At 35.6% G+C, this 23,573-nt stretch overlaps 1 protein-coding gene across 12 annotated transcripts in view; it reads left to right on the top strand.

Annotated features, from left to right (window-relative positions):
• The window catches only part of cntn5 (contactin 5), a 444,462-nt gene that overhangs the window by 227,263 nt on the left and 193,626 nt on the right, over positions 1-23,573 (top strand). For all 12 annotated transcript variants that reach the window (XR_012393602.1, XM_073928913.1, XM_073928910.1 and 9 more), the window contains 2 exon segments: positions 2,298-2,421; positions 4,222-4,397. Coding sequence is in view for 11 of the 12 variants with exons in the window: in XM_073928913.1 (XP_073785014.1) it covers positions 2,298-2,421; positions 4,222-4,397 (300 nt within the window). In the remaining variant the exon portion in view is untranslated.

Below are 23,573 nucleotides of genomic sequence, written 5' to 3'. Positions count from 1 at the left end.
AGCACATTAACACATACAACATCAGCAAAATTATAAACAACACAACATTAAAAATTCATAATAATTTCACAAAAAAAAATAATAATAATAATTACATATTATTACAAACTTGGTTCACCTTTAGCTTTTTCTTTAACCTATATATTTATATATTCAATATTTAAATGTTGAGTGATGCCAGAAAACATAAATGCCAGAACCAGCAACCTTCTTGCTTCGAGGCGACAGTCCTAACCACCGAGCCACCGATAAATTACATGCAATACAATAAATGTTGTTAAATTAGTTTGCATTATTCATTCTAGTTGTTTAAATTAAGTGCTTAAGAATGACTGGTTTAACAAGAGTAAAGTGTGTTTAAGTTAAATCTGCAAGACAATTCACATGGAAGTGATTTGATCTTGTTGGTTTGAAATTATGTTTGCTCTTGGGTTCAAATTTGACTTAAATTGGTTTAAAGAACATAATTCAAATGTGTGAAAATGTGCCATAACTATATTAAATCACATTATTTATTTGTTGAGCGTACTTTGTGGAAGCACAGCAGTAATAAAATACACAGATTAAAGCATCAATTAAATCTGCAATTACTCACTTTTCCTACCTTCATTTAGTTCCGCTAGCTCTAAAAAACCTCATATCTTTGTCATGAAGCATTAAAAAGAGAGTAAAAGAAATATGAACTTGCCCAGCATGTTTTTTATGATTATGTGGCTGCAATTTTATATTGACTTAATAAGATTTCTGAACTCATAAGTTGGAGCTTCCCAGGAGGACATGAAGGCAGAGCCAGTGTCTTTCTCAAGGGTACAGTAGTGAAAGCTCATGCATCAACCCTTCCTGTGTTGGAACCCGCAACCTTCACTTGCTAACCTAGACTATTTAAATATATTGCCCTTTTATTACTTGCAATCTCAAATCAAATATGAATGAATGAATGAATGAATGAATGAATGAATGAATGAATGAATGAATGAATGAATGAATGAATGAATGAATGAATGAATGAATGAAATCAAATATGTAAAGACATATCTAAAAATGTGTGTTAATTTCCTGGTGGCGTAATTTCTAAAGCTTTGGGGCTGCAGTACTATGAGAGCTATTATCAACATAAAGCAATAAATAAATAAAAAAATGGAAAAGTGGATAACCTTCCAGTGGAGTACCAGTAGTGGAAAGCTGACCAGAATTACCCCAAGAGTGCAGGGGCAACTCATCCAAGAGTCACAAAATACCCTAAAAAGGTGGTTTGGATGTTTAAAAAGTATCCAATGTTGCTAAATTACAACAATTCTGCAAAAATATAGGGGCAAAGTTCATCCACAGCCCTACTAGACTAGTGAACTAGTGAAAGTTAGCAGTTAGCAGTTGTTGCTGCTACTGTAACAAACATGCAAATAAATAAATCAGTAACACTTTTTCACTCTACTGTATATGCACACAGTATGATACAACAATGCAGACTACAAAAACGTTTTCAACATCAAACAATTCCTATCAGAACATACAAAATCATATGTGTGTGCCTGCTGGGTACCAATAGTAAACTGTGGTGAAAGTAGTGTGATTGTCTAGGTCTGTTTTGCTGCTTCAGAACCTGGAAGACATGGATTCTGCTGTGTACCTTTCTGCTGTGTACATTCTGCAGCAGGACAGTGTTCCAAAACACACTTGTACACTGTCCACTTCACAGAAGTCCACTTCTGAATAGCTGAAGAAAAACAAAATGAAGACTTTGGAGTGGCCCAGTCAAAGTCCTGATCTGAATCCAATTGAGACACTGTGAAATGATCTAAAAGGGTGATTATTATGTAATATTAATTTTGCAAAGAAAAGAATGCCAAAATTCTTCCACAGCCATGTAGACTCATTGCAAGTTATCTAAAACGCTTGACAGCAGTTGTTGCTGCTAAGGGTGGCCCAACTAGTTATCACTGTAGGTTTAGGGGGCTAACACTTTTTCACGCAGGTCTATGTTGTTTTGTATTTAGTTTTACCTTAATATTAAACAACTTAATTTCAAAACTGCATGACGTGTTTACTTGTGTTATCTTTGGCTAATATTTAAATTTGTTTACTGAAACAGTAAAGTGTGACAAAAATAGGTTAGTTTGATCAAAAACTTTTTCACATCGCTGTGTATATACACTGTAATATGGTATGACAATGCAGACTAAAAAGTGTCAATATTACACAGTTCCTATCAGAATATCACAACAATGACTCCTATTTCACGGTTATACCATTACAAACAGTTTTTTTTTTTACCTTTCTTTTTCCCTTCTCCCCCACAGAGAGCGAGGAGTTTGGTCCGGTGTTCATTCAAGAGCCTGACGATGCAATTTTTTCCTTGGATTCAGACGATAAGAAAATCATAATGAATTGTGAAGCCAGAGGAAACCCTGTTCCGACCTACAGGTACGGTTTACTAATTTCATTAACATGGAGAAGGCTTTATTAAAAAGATAATAAATGACATTTAATTTCTCTGGAGCTTAACTGTGAATCCTTATTATCCAGTCTGAGTGGCATTTCGGCTAGACTAATACTAATGATGCAGATGCCGGACTTTCCTCTGTGGAATCCTAATCAGAAGTGATATAATGATTTGGGATCATCATGTTACTCACCAAACTGTGCTGTCATGCTATTTGGCGTATGCAATAGTCTTAAAGAAGTGCTAACCTTTGGGGGAAACTGGATACGTTTCTGCCTTGAGTATTTGCTGAATGTCTGTAAATAAATGTGAGGTTGGCGATGCTGAATGATCCACTCAGTGATACTCAGCTCTCAGACACTGAAGTGGTTTTGAGTTCTGGGTCATAATTTAGATCAATATTTCTGTCTAAGATATAAAAACACATCATGCTTTATGATAACAAGGTCTTCAGCAGTTGTAAAGTGTGGATCATATGCATTCTGATTATTTTTTAAATTGCTTTTATTATTATTATTATTATTATTATTATTATTATTATTATTATTATCATTATCATTATTATTATTATTATTATTATTATTATTATTATTATTAGTAGTAGTAGTAGTAGTAGTAGTTTTAGTAGTAGTAGCAGTAGTAGTAGCAGTAGTAGTATTAACAATACTAATAATATCAATAGTATTATTATTATTATTATTATTATTATTATTATTATTATTTATTATTATTATTATTATTATTATTATTATTATTATTATTATTAGTAGTAGTAGTAGTAGTAGTAGTAGTAGTAGTAGTAGTAGTAGTATTAACAATACTTATAATATCAATATTACTATTATTATTATTATTATTATTATTATTATTATTATTATTATTATTATTATTACAATTATTATTATTAACAATACTAATAATAATAATGGCAATTACTATTATTATTACTATTATTATTATTATTATTATTATTATTATTATTATTATTATTGTTGTTGTTGTTGTTGTTATTTTATTATTATTATTATTATTATTATTATTATTATTATTATTATTATTTATTATTATTATTATTTATTATTATTATTATTATTATTATTATTATTATTATTATTATTAGTATTAGTATTAAGATTATCAATGATTTTTAAAGCAAAAAAGACACAAAATAAAAAGGGACATGTTACATGTTTATGTTGTTACATTGGATGAGAAGTAACATTTAGTGAGTTTCTACCAGTGCTGGGTGAAAATAAGATAAATCACAACAAATAGATATGTGAAACAACTATAACAATTGATTAAACAATGATATTAAACAATGCATATATAAATTTAGATTGCTATGTTAATGACCAAATCAAACAAAAAACAGGAGTGTTGCCAAAACAAAGAAATAAATAACAAAACAATCTAACTAATCTCCCACCAACTTAACTAACTGAAGAAAACTGTAAGTTTATTTGTGTACAAGTCTTATCCCCTGGTGGCATATGGGTTAGCTTACGACAGATTTATGCACTTTTGAAAACCTTAAAATAAACACCACCAAATGCAATATTATTATGCAGCATGGATGAATTAAATTTCAAACTACAGTACGCTGATTGTTCATCAGACAGGGTGAGATTATTACGGTGTAATTTTAATTTTTTAAGTGATCTATTCCTTTAATGAACATTATCAGTTTTGAATTAGAAAATGTGTATATCTTTGTCCAATTTTCTGAATTTTGATGATGATTTTTTTTTTTTTACCTAATTAAATAATTGCTTTTGCAGTTGGCTGATCAATGGAACGAATGTGGACACAGAAGCAGATTTCCGCTACAGTTTGATTGATGGAAATTTAATAATACACAATGCAAGCGAAGTCATCGATTATGGAAGATACCAGTGCAGAGCTGAAAACAGCATTGGCATCGTCTTGAGTCGAGACGCCCTCCTGCAGTTTGCCTGTGAGTAATCTTGAACCCTTTTTTAATACTAAAAGTTAAAAATCAATGAGATGCTTTAGACTTTTTTATGTTTATTTATTGACTTTTCCCCAATATGATTTATTTATTTAAATTATTGTTTTAAAACAAATATTTTTTAAATAAATAGTTTTTTATAAATGTATTTTATGACAAAGTCTTTATTTTATGTTATGTGTGCATGAATTCATGTTTAACTAGTACATATAAACCAGGGGTGCTCAATCCTGTTCCTGGAGATCTACCTTCCTGCAGATATCAGTTGCTACCCATATCAAACACACCTGCCTGTAATTATCAAGTGGTGTTCAGGTCCTAATTAGTTGGTTCAGGTGTGTTTGATATGGGTAGCAACTGAAATCTGCAGGAAGGTAGATCTCCAGGAACAGGATTGAGCACCCCTGATATAATACAATTTGTTGGTTGGTTGATTGGTTGGTTGAATGTTTAATAGTTGGTTGGTCAGTTGGTTAGTTGGTTGTTTTGGTTGGTTGTATGATTGGACGGTTGGATGGTTGTTTGGTTGGCTGGTTGATTGGTTGGATGGTTGGTTAATTGGTTTGGTTAGTTATTTGGTTGCTTTGGTTGGTTAGATGTTGTTTGGTTGGCTAGTTGGTTGTTTGGATGGTTAAATGGTTTGTTGGTTGGTTGGTTGCTTGGTTTGATTGGTTGGTTGCTTGCTTGGTTGGTTTGATGGTTGCTTGGTTGGCTGGTTGGTTGGTTGTTTGGTTGGTTGGTCGGTTGGTTTGGTTGGTCAGTTGGTTGTTTTGGTTGGTTGGATGGTTGACTGTTTGGCTGGTTGGGTGGGGGTTTGTGGGTTGGTTGTTTGGATGGTTGATTGATTGATTGATTTGATTGATTGATTGATTGATTGATTGATTGATTGATTGATTGATTGATTGATTGATTGATTGATTGATTGATTGATTGATTGATTGATTGATTGATTGATTGATTGATTGGTGGGTGTATGTATAGATGGATAGATGGATGGATGGATGGATGGATGGATTGATGGATGGATAGATGGATGGATGGATGAATGGATGGATGGATGGATGCATAGATTGATGAATTGATGGTTGGCTGGTTGGTTTCTTTGGCTGGATGGTTTGTTTGGTTGGTTGGCTGATTGATTGATTGATTGATTGATTGATTGATTGATTGATTGGTTGATTGATTGATTGATTGATTAATAGATTGATAGATTGATTGATTGATAGATTGATTGATTGATTGATTGATTGATTGATTGATTGATTGATTGACCTTCCATCTTTTTGAATTTGGCAGTTACACCTTTTGGCATTCAAAGAGAACTGTTTATTTGTATTTTTTTCATATTATATATACCCACTAGGGTTGGGCATCTAAGCTATAATGCCGATCCGATACGCATCTCGATACAAAGAATACGATCCGATATATTAGCGATACATTTGTGACATATTGCGATGCAACACGATACGATTCACACCCATATCACGATACGATGCGATAATTCAGCACTAACTAATTAAATCAAGTTTATGAGATTATGTAAAAGAGGATGCTGTGCCATTGAATGAGTTTGATTATTTATTAACCAAGCAAAACCAAGACTTTTTTTACAAACTGGCTTTTCTCTCAGAGCCAGAGTGTCAGTTTACAGTAGAGGGCCATTTTAGAACCTATAGCAGATATTATTTAAGTATTTTCAAGATAAACAGAATGTATAAGTGCAGTATATATTAAAATATATATATTTGCACTCTTTCAACATAAAGGTTTACCATTGCACAACAAGAATTGTGATTTAACTTTTCAACTATGAAAACAAGTTTTACAAAGATATATTTTGCCACTGAATATTCAAAACTTAAGGTCGTGAACTAGCAGTGTTATGCTGCTTTGAAACATCACTGTCACTGTAAACAACAGGCTAATAAAAATATAACAAACCAGTAATCTTCTTGCTGTGAGGTGGTCAAACTACCCACTGTGCCACCGTGACACCCATTATTTTTATCATTATTATTATTAATATTATTATTATTATTATAATTAAATAAAAATTAACAGAAGGAGGTGTTCAAAACCTTCGTTCTCCGTGACACTAGGCTGAATATCTTTGCAGATGAACAGGGCCGGCACGTCCATAGAGGCGACCTAGGCGGCCGCCTAGGGCGGCAGTATAGAGAGGGCGGCGTCCGCAACACCCCCCCTTACCACCCGCATCCTCAGTTATGTCCGTGACACCTCCATCAGCGCCCGCTTGTCCTCAGTTATATCCGCGCATAGGGTGGCAGAATAGAGGTCCGCGACACACGCGCGTCCTCAGTTATATCCGCGCATAGGGCGGCAGAACAGAGGTCCGCGACTCCGGCGCGTCCTCAGTTATATCCGCGCATAGGGCGGCAGAATAGAGGTCCACTGGAAGATGGAGCTTTCACAACAACACAGTGGCGCCGCTTTAAGTGAGATTTCAGATTAGTCGTACTGCCCGTGTATTTTACAGATGCGCGGCACACTTTTGCAAATTGCATCTGTCCTGTCATGTCGTCCATCCTTAAATCCATAATGTTGCCATACTTTAGATTTAAAACTCAGTGGGGAATAAAATGTTTGTTTTGCTTCTCGCGCTTTCTGAGGGCGCACCACTAGCTTCATCCGCACACCTGATACAGTTGTAGTGTAAGTGTACACATCCGCAAATCCGTTGCTAAGGCTTACTTTAAGTAGGTCAATTAAATAATGCGCCAAAAACAGGTTGACAACACTTGTTAATAAATAAAAAATACATTCTATATTAAAAATATAAGCTGTATCTTGGAAAAACCGATGCATCTCGCAAAAACCGATGCATCTCGATTTGCTTCCAAAATTTCATTCATCCTCTGCTGCTCTACCGATGCACTCGCATCGTGCACGCGCATGACCGCGTATCGATACATATCGGTTAATCTTCCCATCCCTAATACCCACATGACATGCCCAAATTGTCAACACCCCGATTGCCTCCTACTAATACCACAGATTAAAAGTAAATACACTTAAAGTTATTCCCATGTTGCTTTGCTCCTTCCCTTAAAATTTACCCCAGAGTCAGCTCCATCAGATGGAAAAGTGCCCTGAACGCTTTGCTTCACAGAACAAGACCAAAAAGCGCATTTCTTTCCCTAGTAATCCCTTGGCTTCCCTCCAAAATATCATCACAAGCCACGGAAGCATGCAGTGTGGAGCTAGAGGCGCAATTGCTTTCTGGAAAGCACATTGTTAGTTTTGCTTACAGTTTCCCCAGGAGCGATGGCCATAATAGCCTTATTGGCGTACCCAACGGGATTGTGTACTTCACTATTCACTGCCCATGGTGTTTTCTGTAGAAAAATGAACACTTAGTGTACATGTAATGTAACAGTCTTACGGGCAGTAAATGTATTACGGCTTCGGCTAGAAAGCCTGTTTTTCGCTTCCCAGACTGTAATATCTAAGAGGTGTTCACTCGTGTTCACTCGCCTACATGAAGAATAGATTCCGTCTTGTGTTTTCTGCGCTCTCTCTCCGTAAAAAAAAGAACAGTGCGAACAAGATCCTAAAGTCATCCGGTCTTTTCTTTGCATCTCCGTATGAGCTGCCAGCCCTCATGAACACAATGTTCTGTTTTTTTATTTTTTGTATTTTTATTTTCCTCTCGTCCTTGTCCGTCGCTTGGCTGTAACCTTGCTCTGCTCATTGTGGCCCATTCTGAAAGCCTGTCGGAGAGACAAAGGAAAGCTCCTGGCAGCAGACATTGGGATGCAGAGCTTTTCCCAGGCCTCCACATAACAAATGGCCACCATTCATCACCCCGTTGGACACCCAAGGATCTTTCACTCTTATTGGCAGGGGGCGATCTCATGAGCCTGACATGGTGCCGCGTCCATGCACAACGAGGTTACCGTTAAATGAATTAACCATCATTTCAACACCTTGTCAACATAAAACACTGTTTACAACCTATTTTACTTCCACATTCTAATGCATTAGATAGTGAATCAGGACATTCGGTGAGGATAATGTGGGATGGAACATTTATTTATTTATTTTTTTACAATGACAATTGATTGGGTGGCTCGAAGTTGGAATACGTTGAAAAATAAAGCTTGGTGTTATCCCGTGAAGTCCAAAACAAATGATTACATACATAAACTGAATCCACTGATGATGTAACACTAAAAGAATGTAATTGTAATGTACAAACCGCAAGTCATTGTTATTCATGATGACCGAGCTAAAGCTCCCATTTTTTTAACATCACCATGTTGCTGAGACTTTTATTTCAGTGTATTGCTGTTCTTCCAATTAGAAAATATTGAGTAGAGGTGGGACTTTCTGTTTTACACCTCATCCCTCACAACAATTTACAGTAAGAGGGGCATGGTTAGGAATAATATATCTGAAGCCATCAAAATGATGTCCACCCAGAATGACCATTATTCCAAACGTGGAAGCAGCTGGTCAGATTTAGATTGAAGATTACCAAACAAAAACAGTGCATTAACTTGTGTGAATTAACTGTTTATCTTAAGAATAAAATGTTTGCTAACAAAATAAACATGGTAAATTTTCACACATGACTCTATTGTGTGTCTTAATAATATGAAGCAGGTTTTGCAACCCATACCTCATGACAAAAACATAGAGTGTGAAACATGGACTTTAATGAGTACACCTTAGGTTGACTTGATTTTTCCAACCTGAAACATATGTATTGTCAAAACTGGAAAGTTTAAGCAGCATTGGTGGCATTGGTGACATACACTGGTAGAAATAGATTGAGGAAACTGGTTGTTCGTGCGCATGAACAAAACAAAAATTCAATGAGAATATGAACAAGCCCTTTTTCAGTTCATGTTAAGCAAGCTAAGACTCCTACACTTGTTAAGTATAGAGTATATATTTATGTACACTACCTGACAAAAGTCTTGTCATTTATTAAAGTTTTAGAAACAACAAATAATAACCTGACTTCTAGTTGAAAGACAAAGGCCTCTAGATTATGCTTATTTTACCAAAATAAATATGATCATTCCTTGATTTTTTTTCAGGACAGATAAAGTCATCTTGAATGGCAAAGAAAGCGTTCTTGCAGGACTCCCAGAGTTATTATTTTTTTGGATTCATCTTCAGTGCCTCCATCTTACTCCAGACATGCTCAATAATGTTTATATCTGGTAACTGGGCTGGCCAATCCTGGAGCACATTGACTTTCTTTGCTTTCAGAAACTAAAGCTGAAGTATTGACCTTATTCTAAAATGCGGAAGTGCGCCTGTTTTCGCGATTGTCTTAGAAGTTCCAATAATAATAATAATATATTATATATATATATATATATATATATATATATATATATATATATATATTATATATATATATATATATATATATATATATATATATATATATATATATATATATATATATATATATATATATATATATATAATATATTATTATTATTATTATTAATATTATATATATATATATTTTTTTTTTCTAATCAATCATTTGTTGAACTGCATCCCAATCATCAAATATTACAGAAAACATATTGGAACCAACATGGATTTAAGATACTCATAGAAATCAGTCAAGTTTGGTAAAGGAAAAATATTTTTTGGGGTATACATTCAATATGGGGGTGAGCAAGATATCTGCAGAGTGGATGGCAACATCAACATCCTGAGGTAACAAGACAAATGTGCAGCCTATTACTTTACAAACCACAGGAGAGGGCAAATTCTTCAGCAGGATAGTGCTCCTTCTCATACTTCAGCATCCACATCAAAAATCCTGAAAGCAAAGAAGGTCAAGGTATTCCGGGATTGGCCAGCCCAGTTGGGGCGTGCGAGAAATCTGCAGAGTGGATGGCAACATCAACAATCTGAGGTAACAAGACATTTGTGCAGCCCATTACATTATAAAACACAGGAGAGGAAAGCGCTCCTTCTTATTCACCTTATTCTCCGTCGACGAGCGGGCGCTGCCATCTTTTTGGCTCGAAACTTCCGGTCTCATTCACTTCCATTCATATTTTGACGTTAAAAACTGCTCATTACACTGCTTGATGTTGCAGTTTGATATTTTCTTATTATATTATTCTACTTGGTCTGTATAGTCATGCAAACATTTGTTTGTAGAGCGAGTAGTTTGACCGTTTTCTGCCGTTTATTATTCCTAGTCATTTCTCCCATAGGCGACTGAATCGGAACTTCTAAGACAATCGCGAAAACAGGCGCACTTCCGCATTTTAGAATAAGGTCAATACTTCAGCTTTAGTTTCTGAAAGCAAAGAAAGTCAATGTGCTCCAGGATTGGCCAGCCCAGTTACCAGATATAAACATTATTGAGCATGTCTGGAGTAAGATGGAGGCACTGAAGATGAATCCAAAAAAATAATAACTCTGGGAGTCCTGCAAGAACGCTTTCTTTGCCATTCAAGATGACTTTATCTGTCCTGAAAAAAAATCAAGGAATGATCATATTTATTTTGGTAAAATAAGCATAATCTAGAGGCCTTTGTCTTTCAACTAGAAGTCAGGTTATTATTTGTTGTTTCTAAAACTTTAATAAATGACAAGACTTTTGTCAGGTAGTGTACATAAATATATACTCTATACTTAACAAGTGTAGGAGTCTTAGCTTGCTTAACATGAACTGAAAAAGGGCTTGTTCATATTCTCATTGAATTTTTGTTTTGTTCATGCGCACGAACAACCAGTTTCCTCAATCTATTTCTACCAGTGTATGTCACCAATGCCACCAATGCTGCTTAAACTTTCCAGTTTTGACAATACATATGTTTCAGGTTGGAAAAATCAAGTCAACCTAAGGTGTATATATATATATATATATATGTATACATTATTTGTCCAAATGATCAACCAGAAGTCAAGTTATTATTTGTTGCTCATTCAACTGGGATTGGCAACAAGATTTTTGTCAGGTAGTGTATAGCACCTCTATTATTCTGTTTATTTCTAACTTCTAGTAGTTTACAATTGAGACTGGTGACATCACCTAATAAAGTTTCTACTTTAACCAGCTAATAAAGTTACTACTTGCAGATTTTGCTTCAAGCAATTACTCATGAGTACACATTAACCTTTACATTAACACAATGTTAAAAGTAAACTTTTATTCATCATTACCAAACTGATACTGAAATTATTTGTTTCCATGTATACAACTCAGTTATTTCAACACCAATGCGAAACACTGTCCTCAACCCATTTACTTCTACCCCCTGATGTATTGCAGAGTGAAACGGGGCATTCAGCAGGACATGATTTTCTCCAGCGAGAATTGATTGTGTTGTCAAAAGTGGAAATTCATTGAAAAATATGAATGCCTCGAGGCATAAGAAAGCTTGGTGGCATCACCTGGAAAGGCTAAACAAATTATTACACATATATATTGAAATTTCTGACGAATCATGTACATTTAGTATATAAATTCACTGAAAAGTACATTTGCAACTTTTTGCACAAGTTCATAACTAGTAGGGAGCAATTATAGAGAGCATTGTTAAAGTGAAATATCCCCAGAATCATTGTTACAAGCAATGTGGCACGGCATGACTTTGCTAATCCTGATCCTGGAACATCGTTTTTGTTCAAAAATGTAATCCATACCAATTTCCTAATTCTAAACCCAACCAAAGTTCTAAATTATTTTCAAAATCAGAGGGGAATAATTGGATAACAATCATGTAGAAGGTCTAAACTTAACATAAACCGTATTCCTTAACTGTGAATGTTGTTCCAGGATCAACATAAATGTTAATCCAGTAACTTGTCCTACTTAGTGAAATCAGGTTGGCAATTCAATAAGTTTGCCAAAATGTATGCTACAATGAACATTTACACAGTTGTGTGGTGGGAACTACAACTTTCAACAGCTTGGTGTTGTGGTTTGAATAAAATAAGTATTATATATCTTGGATGCAATGATTAAAATATAGATTGTGGAGATTGTGTTCATCAGCAATCTCATACGCTTGAAGTGATTCTCAATTGTGCTCTTCAATACCCCTCTCCCGTGTCATTCTGTTTGATGACACAAGGATCAGTTTATGGATCTTTCTGTTAACAAGCAGAGGATCTGAATCAGGTGTTTAACCCTCTGTGGTCTGAGGTGATTTTGGGGCCCCTTAGATGTTCTTTACATGCCCTGACATTTGTGCTTATTCCAGATACTTATTACATACTGTAGTATTGGCAACATGTATTTTTGTATTTAGCACAAACTGCTACAACAATATGTAAGAAATATTGATGTACATTCTTACGTTTTATTTTAGAAAAAAAAAAAAAAAAAAAAAAAAATATATATATATATATATATATATATATATATATATATATATATATATATATATATATATATATATGTATATATATATATATATATATATATATAAATATATATATATATATATATATATATATATATATATATATATATATATGTATATATATATATATATATACATATATATATATATTTTTTTATTTTTTTTATTTTTTATTATTATTATTATTTTAAAGAATAAAAAAAAAAAAAAAAAAACACTGAATATGACTTTTAAGTAACCAGACTTGTAGACTAGAATATTAACTTTACAATTATGTGAAAATGATTATGTTCTCTCATTCAAAAAAAAAAAAAAAAAAAAAAAAAACATTACAATGATTTACATTTTGTAAAGTCTATTTTGGGTCAGCATACTGTATACGCATGAGTGACAATGGGCATGAATAATTCACACCTAGAACCTGGAGAGACAAAAGACACTCCCGGGCTGGCTAATGTTCACCCTTCAAGAGCATTGTAAAGCAATGTCCAGCTGCAAAAGCTACCTCAAACTATTACTTGCTGTATTATGATTATGTTAACACTATGGGTAAACAATGCATGTGCACTTATACAGCATGCACAAAAACAGTATTTAAAATGGTATCAAACGTATTTGCAAAGACTCTGAGACACTGAAGTAGCGTAAAGACACAAGTTTTAAACATTTATTCATTCATTTTCTTTTCGGCTTAGTCCCTTTATTAATCCGGGGTTGTCACAAAGAAATGAACCGCCAACTTATTCAGCACATGGTTTTACGCAGTGTAAAAACATTTTAGCTGCAACCCATCTCCGGCAAACAACCATACACATTCGTTCACACTCATACACTACGTACAATTTAGCCTACCCTATTCACCTGAATCGCATGTTTTGGGACTGTGGGGGAAACCGGAGCACCCAGAGGAAATCCACATGAACGCAGAGAGAACATGCAAACTCCACACAGAAACGCAAGTCAAACCCAGTCAAGGCTCAAACCAGCGACCTGCTTGCTGTGAGGCGACAGCACTACCTACTGCGCCACTGCATCGCCCAGCTTTAAACAGAATTAAAATCATTAAAATTAGATGACCTTTCTAGCCGAAACTAGACATGTTGGTTTCATACTGATTCATTTATCAAACAATATTTGTTTTCAACATGCACTCGATGCATTTAAAAGTACACTTCAAACTTTCTATAGATATATGTCTCATGATTGTGTGTGTTTTTTCTTTTTTTTTCTTTTTTTTTGTTGCAGAATTTCAGTTAATTTTAGTGACGCATTTGTAAAAACAGTTTGCGGAAAGACAAAAGAAAGAATGTACACTGTTTATTGTCCTTATTTTGCAAAAGCACACACTTTTATTGTTATTGTGAGTCTACACAAAAAGTAGACTTCTAACAGATTCAATTGATGTATTGCTCTTATCTGTACGATCAAAACTGAAAGTGTAATTTAAGTTCTTATCTGCGTTATTATGAGAAGACGCCTCAAAACGCGTATAAACGTTTGCCGGCTTTAAAGAGTTAAAGTAAGGAAGACATACACAATGTGCAGTGTGGGAAGTCCTAAAATTAATATTCGGGAACCACAGGACAATGGGTAGTTTTTTATGTTGTGTATTGGGTAGTTTTTATTGTGTTATCATCGACTCTATACCAATGGTGCCAAACCTCTTCCCTGGAGGGCCAATGTCCATCAATGTCCAGTTTTTTTTTCTTCTGTTTAACACAAAAGAAGATATTTTGAAGAAAGCTAAAATCTGGTTACAGTTTAAACGTACAGGTTTTCAGCTTTATTCACAATATCTTCTATTGTGTTTAACAAATTAAAAGAAAGTCAAACTAATTGATGTCATCATTTTCTAGAGTTTACTCTTAGCTAATGATTTATAATAAGCTTGTTTGGCATGACGTCCTGAGAGAGAGCCCTGATCTCAAGGTATCCTGGCCATGGCTTCCTCCCCTTTGCAGGGCAAGAAGGTAGATTGAGCTCAGGTAGATCTCAAAAACTCCCCCACTGATGTGGCTAAGGTGAACAACAGCGAGTAGGAAAACCATACAACCCCAGAGGGTTAAAGTAAGGAAGACATAAGCAATGTGCAAGGCGGGGAGTCCAAACGACTGGCTTTGGGAACCACAGGTCAATGAGTAGTTTTTATGTTGTTTAAGGTTTGACCACTGTGTTATTATCGATTTATTATCGAGGGGTGCCAATCCTCTTTCCTGGAGAGCCAGTGTCTTGCAGAGTTTAGCTACAACCTCAATTAGACACAACTGAACCAGCTAATCAAGCTCCTATGTATATTAGGAACTTCCTGGCAGAGGTGAGTTGAATCAAGGTGGAGTTAAACTCTGCAGGACAACGTCCATTAAGGACTGAGTTTGGGACCCCAGTTCTATACAGTTTCAGAAGTCCAAAGTGTCCACAAATTAATAACTGAAAACATGAAAAGCAGGGAGAAAAAATGTGGATGTCAGGAAAGCATGGTGTCATTAATAAGGGAAATCTCATCAATGTGGAAAGGAGTTAAGCAGCAAGTTACATCAATGCCAGAGAAACCCTCCCCTGATTAGGATTCCCTGTGAATCTTTAGATATTCACAAATCTTGCTGGTCATTGAAGAACAGAGCAATCAGATGTGCACTTTAAAGCTGCGCGAGCTGATTTCTGCTGGCAGCGACTGCTGTGCAATTTCAGAATGATTAAAGGCAATGATTCCCTGTGTGGAGTGCATCGGCTGAGGTCTCGGTTCATGAAACGCAAACAGCTCTTCTGGCCAGTCAGCGGTAGGGGAACATTTAGCTCGGATCTCTTTGTTTGCTGTCTTTGATTGAGGAAGCCGGGCATGAGTTTCCCAGAGATGGTCAACTCGGCCTGTGTTGGAGAAGGGCCTAGTCTTTGAGTCCGGCCATGGATGTCACAGCCCTCCCTTGCTAGGAGACCTCTCACAACACTTGCCAGGGAAACCAGTTGGTGTGCACAGAGTATCCGCAACTCCCCTTGAGATTCAGAAATGTATTTTTATATAAAAAAGGCAGAGAGAGAGAAAACCACTAGTCTGTATTCCTTTCACAGTTTGTGTTGTGCCCCCAAAGCATTCCCTGTTGGGCCCTTTTTTTCTGTCTCTTTGTTTTGAGAAGCAGAACTCCGTGGTTCAAGCTAGTTACCAGGCCATGCTTTGAAGACTGCAGGCAGAGGGAGTGTCTCTGATCTCGCTCCCTTCTGAGATCCAGCCCTTTCTCAGCAGACCCCTCCAAAGTGGGTGGATGTGACTTAGGTAACCTATCATGGCTTGAAAGAACACGCCTGTGGATATGTATATAGATGGGCCGATTCTGTTCAGAACTCCACTCTGTTTGACCACAGAAAAACAGGGTTATCGGGAACTGGATCTCTCTGAACTAGAAAGTGTCTAAATGTGTGGAAAAAAGAGGCCTATGCTTCCTATTTAAAGGCCCTGATGCATTGAGGGTACATGTAAGGATCGTTCTGAACTTACAGTAAAACTGCGACACAATGGGGCTTTCATATTTGAAGTGCTAACTTTGGAACTTTCTATCTTGCTTTGCATTTCACACTGCTCTTAAAGTGATAGTTCACCCAAAAATTAAAATGTCTTCATTGTTTACTCACCCTTAAGTGGTTTCAACTCTTTATGAGTTTCTTTTTTGTGTTGAACTCAAAGCAAGATATTTCGAAGGAAGCTGAAAACTAGTAACAGCAGGGGTGTCAAACTCAGTTCCTGGAGGGCCGCACCTCTGCACAGTTTAGTTGCAATGCTAATTAAACACACCTGATCTTACTAATTGAGTCCTTTAGGCTTGTATGAAACATATAGGCAAGTAAGTATGTTAAAGAAGTGAAAAAATGTTGAAGAAGTGATGAAATAAAACAGTGCACGCCTGCAGCACTTTAGGAACTGAGTTTAACACCCCTTGGGCAAATACATTTGGAGAAGTATAGAAAGACTAAACGATGACAGCATTCTTATTTTTGGGTGAACTATCACTTCAAAGTCTGTCTGAAATGAAAATTTGCAGTGTTTATTTTGATATCTTATATTGTTATTCTAAAAGTGATTAATTAATCCATGCAAATAATTCACTGAAAAAAGTTTGTTTTGATGAGTTTTTAATGAAAGTCCAACCATTCTGTTGATGTCAACCCAACCGCATTTTAATACCCTCTCTTAACATTACTGTGTTCTGAGAGATTGATGCATTAAAGCTGCTCGTTATTTTGTTTCAAATGGAAGTACATCAACATACTAAAAATAAACAACATGGGCACATTCTGAAAAAGTAGCCCTGTATACGTTTCTGGATATCATGAATTATGTAGCCGTATCTATGTATGGCTGCATTTAATTTTTAAAATAGACGCTATGGGGTGATGTTATGCTGTTTCTTTTCACGCTTATTAGTTGGCCGCTTACTTCCGTATGGACGGCTTTTCCACTGTTACCAGTTTGTCCAGTCAGCTCACTATGTATGTTGGTGGACTTGAGATGCAGAGAGGAGTTGACCACAACGACGGGGTTTAAGTCTGTGAGACAAAAGCAGAATCCAAAAAAAAAAATAAACAAGTAAATAACAGGGGGAGAATGTGGGAAAATCTAAAAAGGTAGTGAAAATCAGACAAGGCTTTTCTTTTTCTAGATTGCTTTTGAAAATTGTTGGTTGGGTTGAGGAAAGTGGTTGGGTGGGTCAATCAATACAATCGGTTGGGTTTAGGGAAGGAGGAGGGAGGATCAGTCGATCGGTCAGTCAGCCAGACAGTTGACATCGCCCTCTAATGGGTTTATGTGAGAAAAACCAGCCTGATCTCACAAGAAAACGTAAATATTTTACATTTCGCCAGTTTAGTGGGGTTTAGTCATATGAAATTGTATGATTTAAAAAAGGAGGCGTGGCACCTAACCCCACCCCTAAACCCAACTGTCTTTGGGGATGAGCAAATCGTACTAAATTGAATGAATTAGATTGTACGAATTCATACAAATTAGCCACCAAATCAAAAAGTTACGCATTGCCGTGAGATTTTGTCGGAAAAACAGGCATGGATGGCACTCAAAAGAGAATTTGAGATCTGAAAAGCATACACAGTAGCCTCTGATGCATTCTAGAAAACTAAAACTGCAAAAAACATAGCTCCTGGGACGTATTTGGTGGTCTCCAGAAATGTATATAGAGGTACGTTTTTTGAACAAGCCTGGGTTGAAAATAAAAGTCTCAGCAACTTCCAGTTCACGTGGCCTTTAACTTACTCGGTGTTAACAATTAATCATGAGGTTTCACAAGGTTGTTTTCATGCTGTGCAATCTTCAACCCACATTTCATCAACTTATTTGCATATCTGCAGTGTTAGTGTCATCTATAGGCTAAACACAGATGACCTGTTTGCAGAAATACTGTTATTTATGTGTAAAACATGCTTGTTATTCAACAGCTATATATGTAGCACCTTGATGAACTTTTGAGACTATGGTATAAATGAGGTGTTCTCTCCTTTAGTCCGCTTGACACATATTCTGTTACTATTTGAATGAGGGGAAAATATATATTTACACTCACCGGTCACTTTATTAGGTATACCTGTCCAATTGTTTATTAACGCAAAATTCTTATCAGCCAATCACATGGCAGCTACTAAATGGAGTTAGGCTTGTAGACATGATCAAGACCATCTGCTACAGTTCAAACTGAGCATCAGAATGGAGAAGAAATATTATTTGAGTGACTTTGAACGTGGCATGGTTGTTGGTGCCAGATGGGCTGGTCTGAGTATTTCAGAAACTGCTAATCTACTGGGATTTTCAAACACAACCATCCCTAGGGTTTACAGAGAATGATCCGAAAAAGAGAAAATATTCATTGAGTGGCAGTTCTGTGGGCGCAAATGCCATGATGACGCCAGAGGTCAGAGAGGAATAGCCTGGTTCAAGCTGATAGAAAGGCAACAATAACTCAAATAACCACTCGTTACAATTACGGTATACAGAAGAGCATCTCTGAACACACAACACATTGAATCATGTCATAAAGCATGAATCATCTTAGACAGGTTCACTGTACTCAAATGGCCTCCACAGTCACCAGTTTTCAATTCAATAGAACACCTTCGGGATGTGGTGGAACGGGAGATGTGCATCATGGATGTGCAACTGACAAATCTGCAGCAACTGCGTGATATTATGTCAATATAGACCAAAATCTCTGAGGAATGTTTCTTCTTGTTGAATCTATGCCACAAAGCAAATCTATGCCTTGTTGAATCTATGCCACAAAGGATGAAGCAGGTTTGAAGGCGTACCTAATAAAGAGGCCGGTACAGTACAGCAGACAATTCACCTGAAATTTCATAGCATAAGAGTGGGAGGCACATGTTGATTGCTGAGCATCACAGCTTTCATTTAACTGACAAAAATAGCTACTTTTTTGAGTAAATCGGGTACATCAGCAATCTCCCATGAATATAATGACAGCAGAAAACATTTATCTGACTTCATTAACTTGACCTACGAATAGAGATGAACTCAGCTTTTCCAGTACACATAATCAGGCACTTAACCTAAAAATACAGCAGGTCCCATTATTTAGATTGTGTGTTAAACTCTGTGTGGCAGAGTTGTACATTTAAACATGTTTGCTGGAACATCACTTATAGTAACAGTTTAGTAACAGACTGTTGTTGTTGTTGTTGTTGTTGTTGTTGTTATTACCCCTTCCAATTTATTAAAAAATAGTTGGACATTGGACAGTGTGTTGTATACAGAAACATTACTCAGACAAACTACATCAGTTGCTTCCTGTTTAGAGATTTTATGAATCACATTCACAATTGTACTGCCCAGGATTAGTATTTCTATGGAAATACTTTAAAATGTAACTTTGTGGTACCACTTTATTTTGATGGTCCATTTAAGTATTAGTAGACTGTCTGCTTAATATCTGCTGATACTGCTCCTTCAACAGATTTTTAACTGACTATAAGAAAAAAAAAACTTTGCAAGTACATGTCAACTTACACTAACCCTAACCTCAACCTAACAGTCTACTTATAATCTAATGAAAATTAGTTGGCATGAAGATGCAATGTAGCTTAAATTCAACAAACAGACCATCAAAATAAATAATGATCAACTTTGTTATATTTGCATACTGCTCAGCCAAATAGCAGTAAGCAATATCATACCTGCCAACTCACCCGTTTTTCCCGGGAGTGTCCCATATTTCAGGCTCATCTCCCGCCCATCTCCCATATTGTTCTGTCTCCTGGAAAACTCCTGGAATCCCCCACACACCCCACCCCAACCCCCCACTCCTCAGCTTTTTGTACAGTCCTTAGCTTTTTGGTACAGCATTAACAGATATAATCTCCCGGATTTTATGATCCGAATGTTAGCAGGTATGGAGCAATATGACAATTTGGGATGTACCTTGGTTTTAAAGTCACAGATTGGTTCTAAACAAAAAGTGGCTCTGTCTTTAAATTCATAATTATTCCAGGTTATGACCTGAATGGAAGACAAGTTATGACTTGTTTTACAACATATGTATGTATACATGTGCATTAAATCATATACAGAACTAAAAATCGCAAGTAGTACACACTACCTGACAAAAGTCCTGTTGCCTATCCAAGTTTTAGGAAGAACAAATAATAACTTGACTTTTAGTTGATCATTTGATATCAGAAGTGGCTTGTATGAAAGGTAAAGGCCTCTAGATTATGCTTTTTTACCAAAATAAAATATGATAATTACTTGATTTTTAATTATTTCATTAGGACAGTAAGGTCTGACTTTGCTTAGACAAAAGTCTTGTCACTTAACAGAAATAATGTAGAGTATAGAATATAAAGTCATGGTGCAGTAGAAAAATAATTATTATTGTGTATGACTCTCATGACCTTGGACAACTGCATCCATGCATCTCTGCAATGACTTTAAATAACCTATTAATAAAGTCATTTGGAATGGATAAAGCGGTCTTGCAGGACTCCCAGAGTTCATCAAGATTTTTTGGATTCATCTCAAATGCCTCCTCCTTCATTTTACCTCAGACATGCTCAATAATGTTCATGTCTGGTGACTGGGCTGGCCAATCCTGGAGCACCTTGACTTTCTTTGCTTTCAGAAACTGAAGCTGAAGTATAAGAAGGAGCACTTTCCTCTCCTGTTTCCTTTATAATGTAATGTGCAGCACAAATGTCTTGATACCTCAGGCTGTTGATGTTGCCATCCACTCTGCAGATTTCTCGCACTCCACATACTGAATATAACCCCAAACCATATTTTTTTCCTTCACCAAACTTGACTGATTTATCTGAAAATTTTGGGTTTATGCGGGTTTCAATATGGTTTCAGTATTTGTGATGACTGGGATCAGTACAACAGATGATAAATCAGAAAATCATACCCTCCGCCACTTTTCCTAATGATCAACTTGAAGTCAAGTTATTATTTGTTGCTCTTACAACTGGGATTGACAACAAGACTTTTGTCAGGTAGAGTATTATGAAAATAACAAAATGTTCTTTAGAGTTAATTAGTAAAATAACAAGCTGTCGACCCTGAAATATATCCCAGAGGTGAATGCATTGCTAAGTGATAAATTGTTTGTAAGCTTTTTTGTTCATGTCTTTCAGCATTTCAACACTGATTGAGTGAATGCATTTACATTTGTCAGATGTTTATAGTTTGTAATGATCATGTTCACTCGGCTCACAATCTGCTGCAGAGGCATTTATCCATCAATCTGTCCTGGTGGATCGAATGAAAGGGTAAATGTTACATTAGCAAGTCTCACACAGTCACAGCTAAAATAAAATGTACAAATTAATCCAGATACTCCATTCATTTCCCACAAGATTACATTGGATATGTACATAAAATAGTGTAAAAACAACATTTATTGTTTGAATTTCCTAATAAAATAGACATCATTTAAAAAAATAAGATTTGTTTTAAATCAAAAGAAATAAAATACCAAGATTCTTGTGATATTTAGGTTGAAGTTACACTATATATGATCTATTGAAGTCTCGGAATTTAATAATTAATATTGATTTGGAATAATCAATTGATTGCCACGCATTAAAGGATTTTAAATACTCAACACGGATACAAAGAACTCCCGTAAAGAAGAGGAGTCCATTTAAAATAATTCCATGTGTGGTCAAGCCGTATATTCCATGGTCATTTGCCAAGTTACATTCAAGTTACACTTGTATAAATGTAGCGCCACCCTCAGGTCACCCACGTCACTACAACTGCTTAGACTGCGTGAACCTGAGGGAAAACGTGGACCAGTACTGTAGGTTCGTAGGAGCAGAAATGAGAGACCGACTAAAGAGAACAGACAACAGAGATTAGTTTCAACTATAATGAACTTTATATAATAAAGAAAGAAATAAAAATAATAATTGTCTTAATTTCTCTTTCCAGAGGAAAAAAAACAACAATAAAGAAGAACAACTTCTTTTAAAGAAAAAACTTGGTTATCAATAAACCCTCTTAATGATGATAAAAAAATGAAAACCAAATAAACAAAAGAATAAATTGTCTCTTTTTTTCCTTTCTTGAAAACCTCTTATTTAATCTTTTCTTTCTCTCTGACAAACTGGTTTATTTATTTCAATTTTATGGTTTTATGTATATATTTTAACTTATTTTAAGTACAACGTTTGACCTATTTTTATTTATAGCTAATTGACGTGTCCTAATTATATTACTTTATTCTATTAGAAGTAAACTACATGTAGTATCAGCTAATTTTATGTTAGTTTAAGCAAAATACTTAAATTATCAACTCAGCTTGCAAAACAAAAGATAAATACCCCAAATGACAATGAATAAATCACAATTATGAAATAAAATAACAATTTGTCTTCACACTAATAAAGTGCAAATGAAAAACAATAATGAAACAATATAACTCTCAGAAAAAATGACAAAACAGTTCAATGAAGGCTAATTCCAACAGTCTTTGTTGTAGACTTTATATATCAGTCTCTGAAATCACGAAGAAAAGTATTGTTTCGAGTTCAATCCATAAATTGAGTCCTACCGTCCTGCTGCCCAGAACATACCACAGTACAGGTGGAAAGGAAGAAAGTGTGATGCCAGCTTACTCTGTCATCCAGCACAGTTCTGTCATGAAGATGAAACATTAAACAACCGGTGCAATCGCTGCAATTTCACCGTGAATGTGTTCAATCGAGATCCGTTGGGTGGCCCGCCATCTCATTGCACGCGATGACAACCGCGATCCGTGTCCTCGCTGCATCCGCGTCAATATCAACTTAATATCGCAAGATCAACAAACAATCAGGTCAGATGAATCAATATCAATATCTTTCTAGACGTTCTGTCAAGTTTAAAAGACTGGATTTCACTCGTTTCTCGCTGGATTAGCTTTCCGATCTCAGCTTCCATGCGCTCGCTTCCCTTCCGTTTCATCCTCTGACGTCACTGACGTTGTTTACGTCGTTCCGCTGCACGCATTTCCTTTCACCTGATAGGTCAGTGGTGAGCTCAAATTTAACCTCTTAAGGGCAAAGTAACAATATACATCTTCACAATTCACAAAATTCAGAAAATAAAACTAAATCATCAACAATAAAAAACAGGATAACAAAAAAATACCTTTAGGCAATTTTAAGATTTAGACTAGAATTCTATTTATGAAGTACTTTTAAATTAATCTATTAATTGGGTTTTTAATTTATTAATTAAGCTAAATGTATATCAGTTTATATTGCATATATCTTTCTTTTATTTCTATTTGTA

The sequence above is a fragment of the Danio rerio genome, chromosome 18 (assembly GCF_049306965.1).
Source record: "Danio rerio strain Tuebingen ecotype United States chromosome 18, GRCz12tu, whole genome shotgun sequence".
NCBI classification, from domain to species: Eukaryota; Metazoa; Chordata; class Actinopteri; order Cypriniformes; family Danionidae; genus Danio; species Danio rerio.
This window is presented reverse-complemented; position numbering and strand designations above follow the sequence as displayed.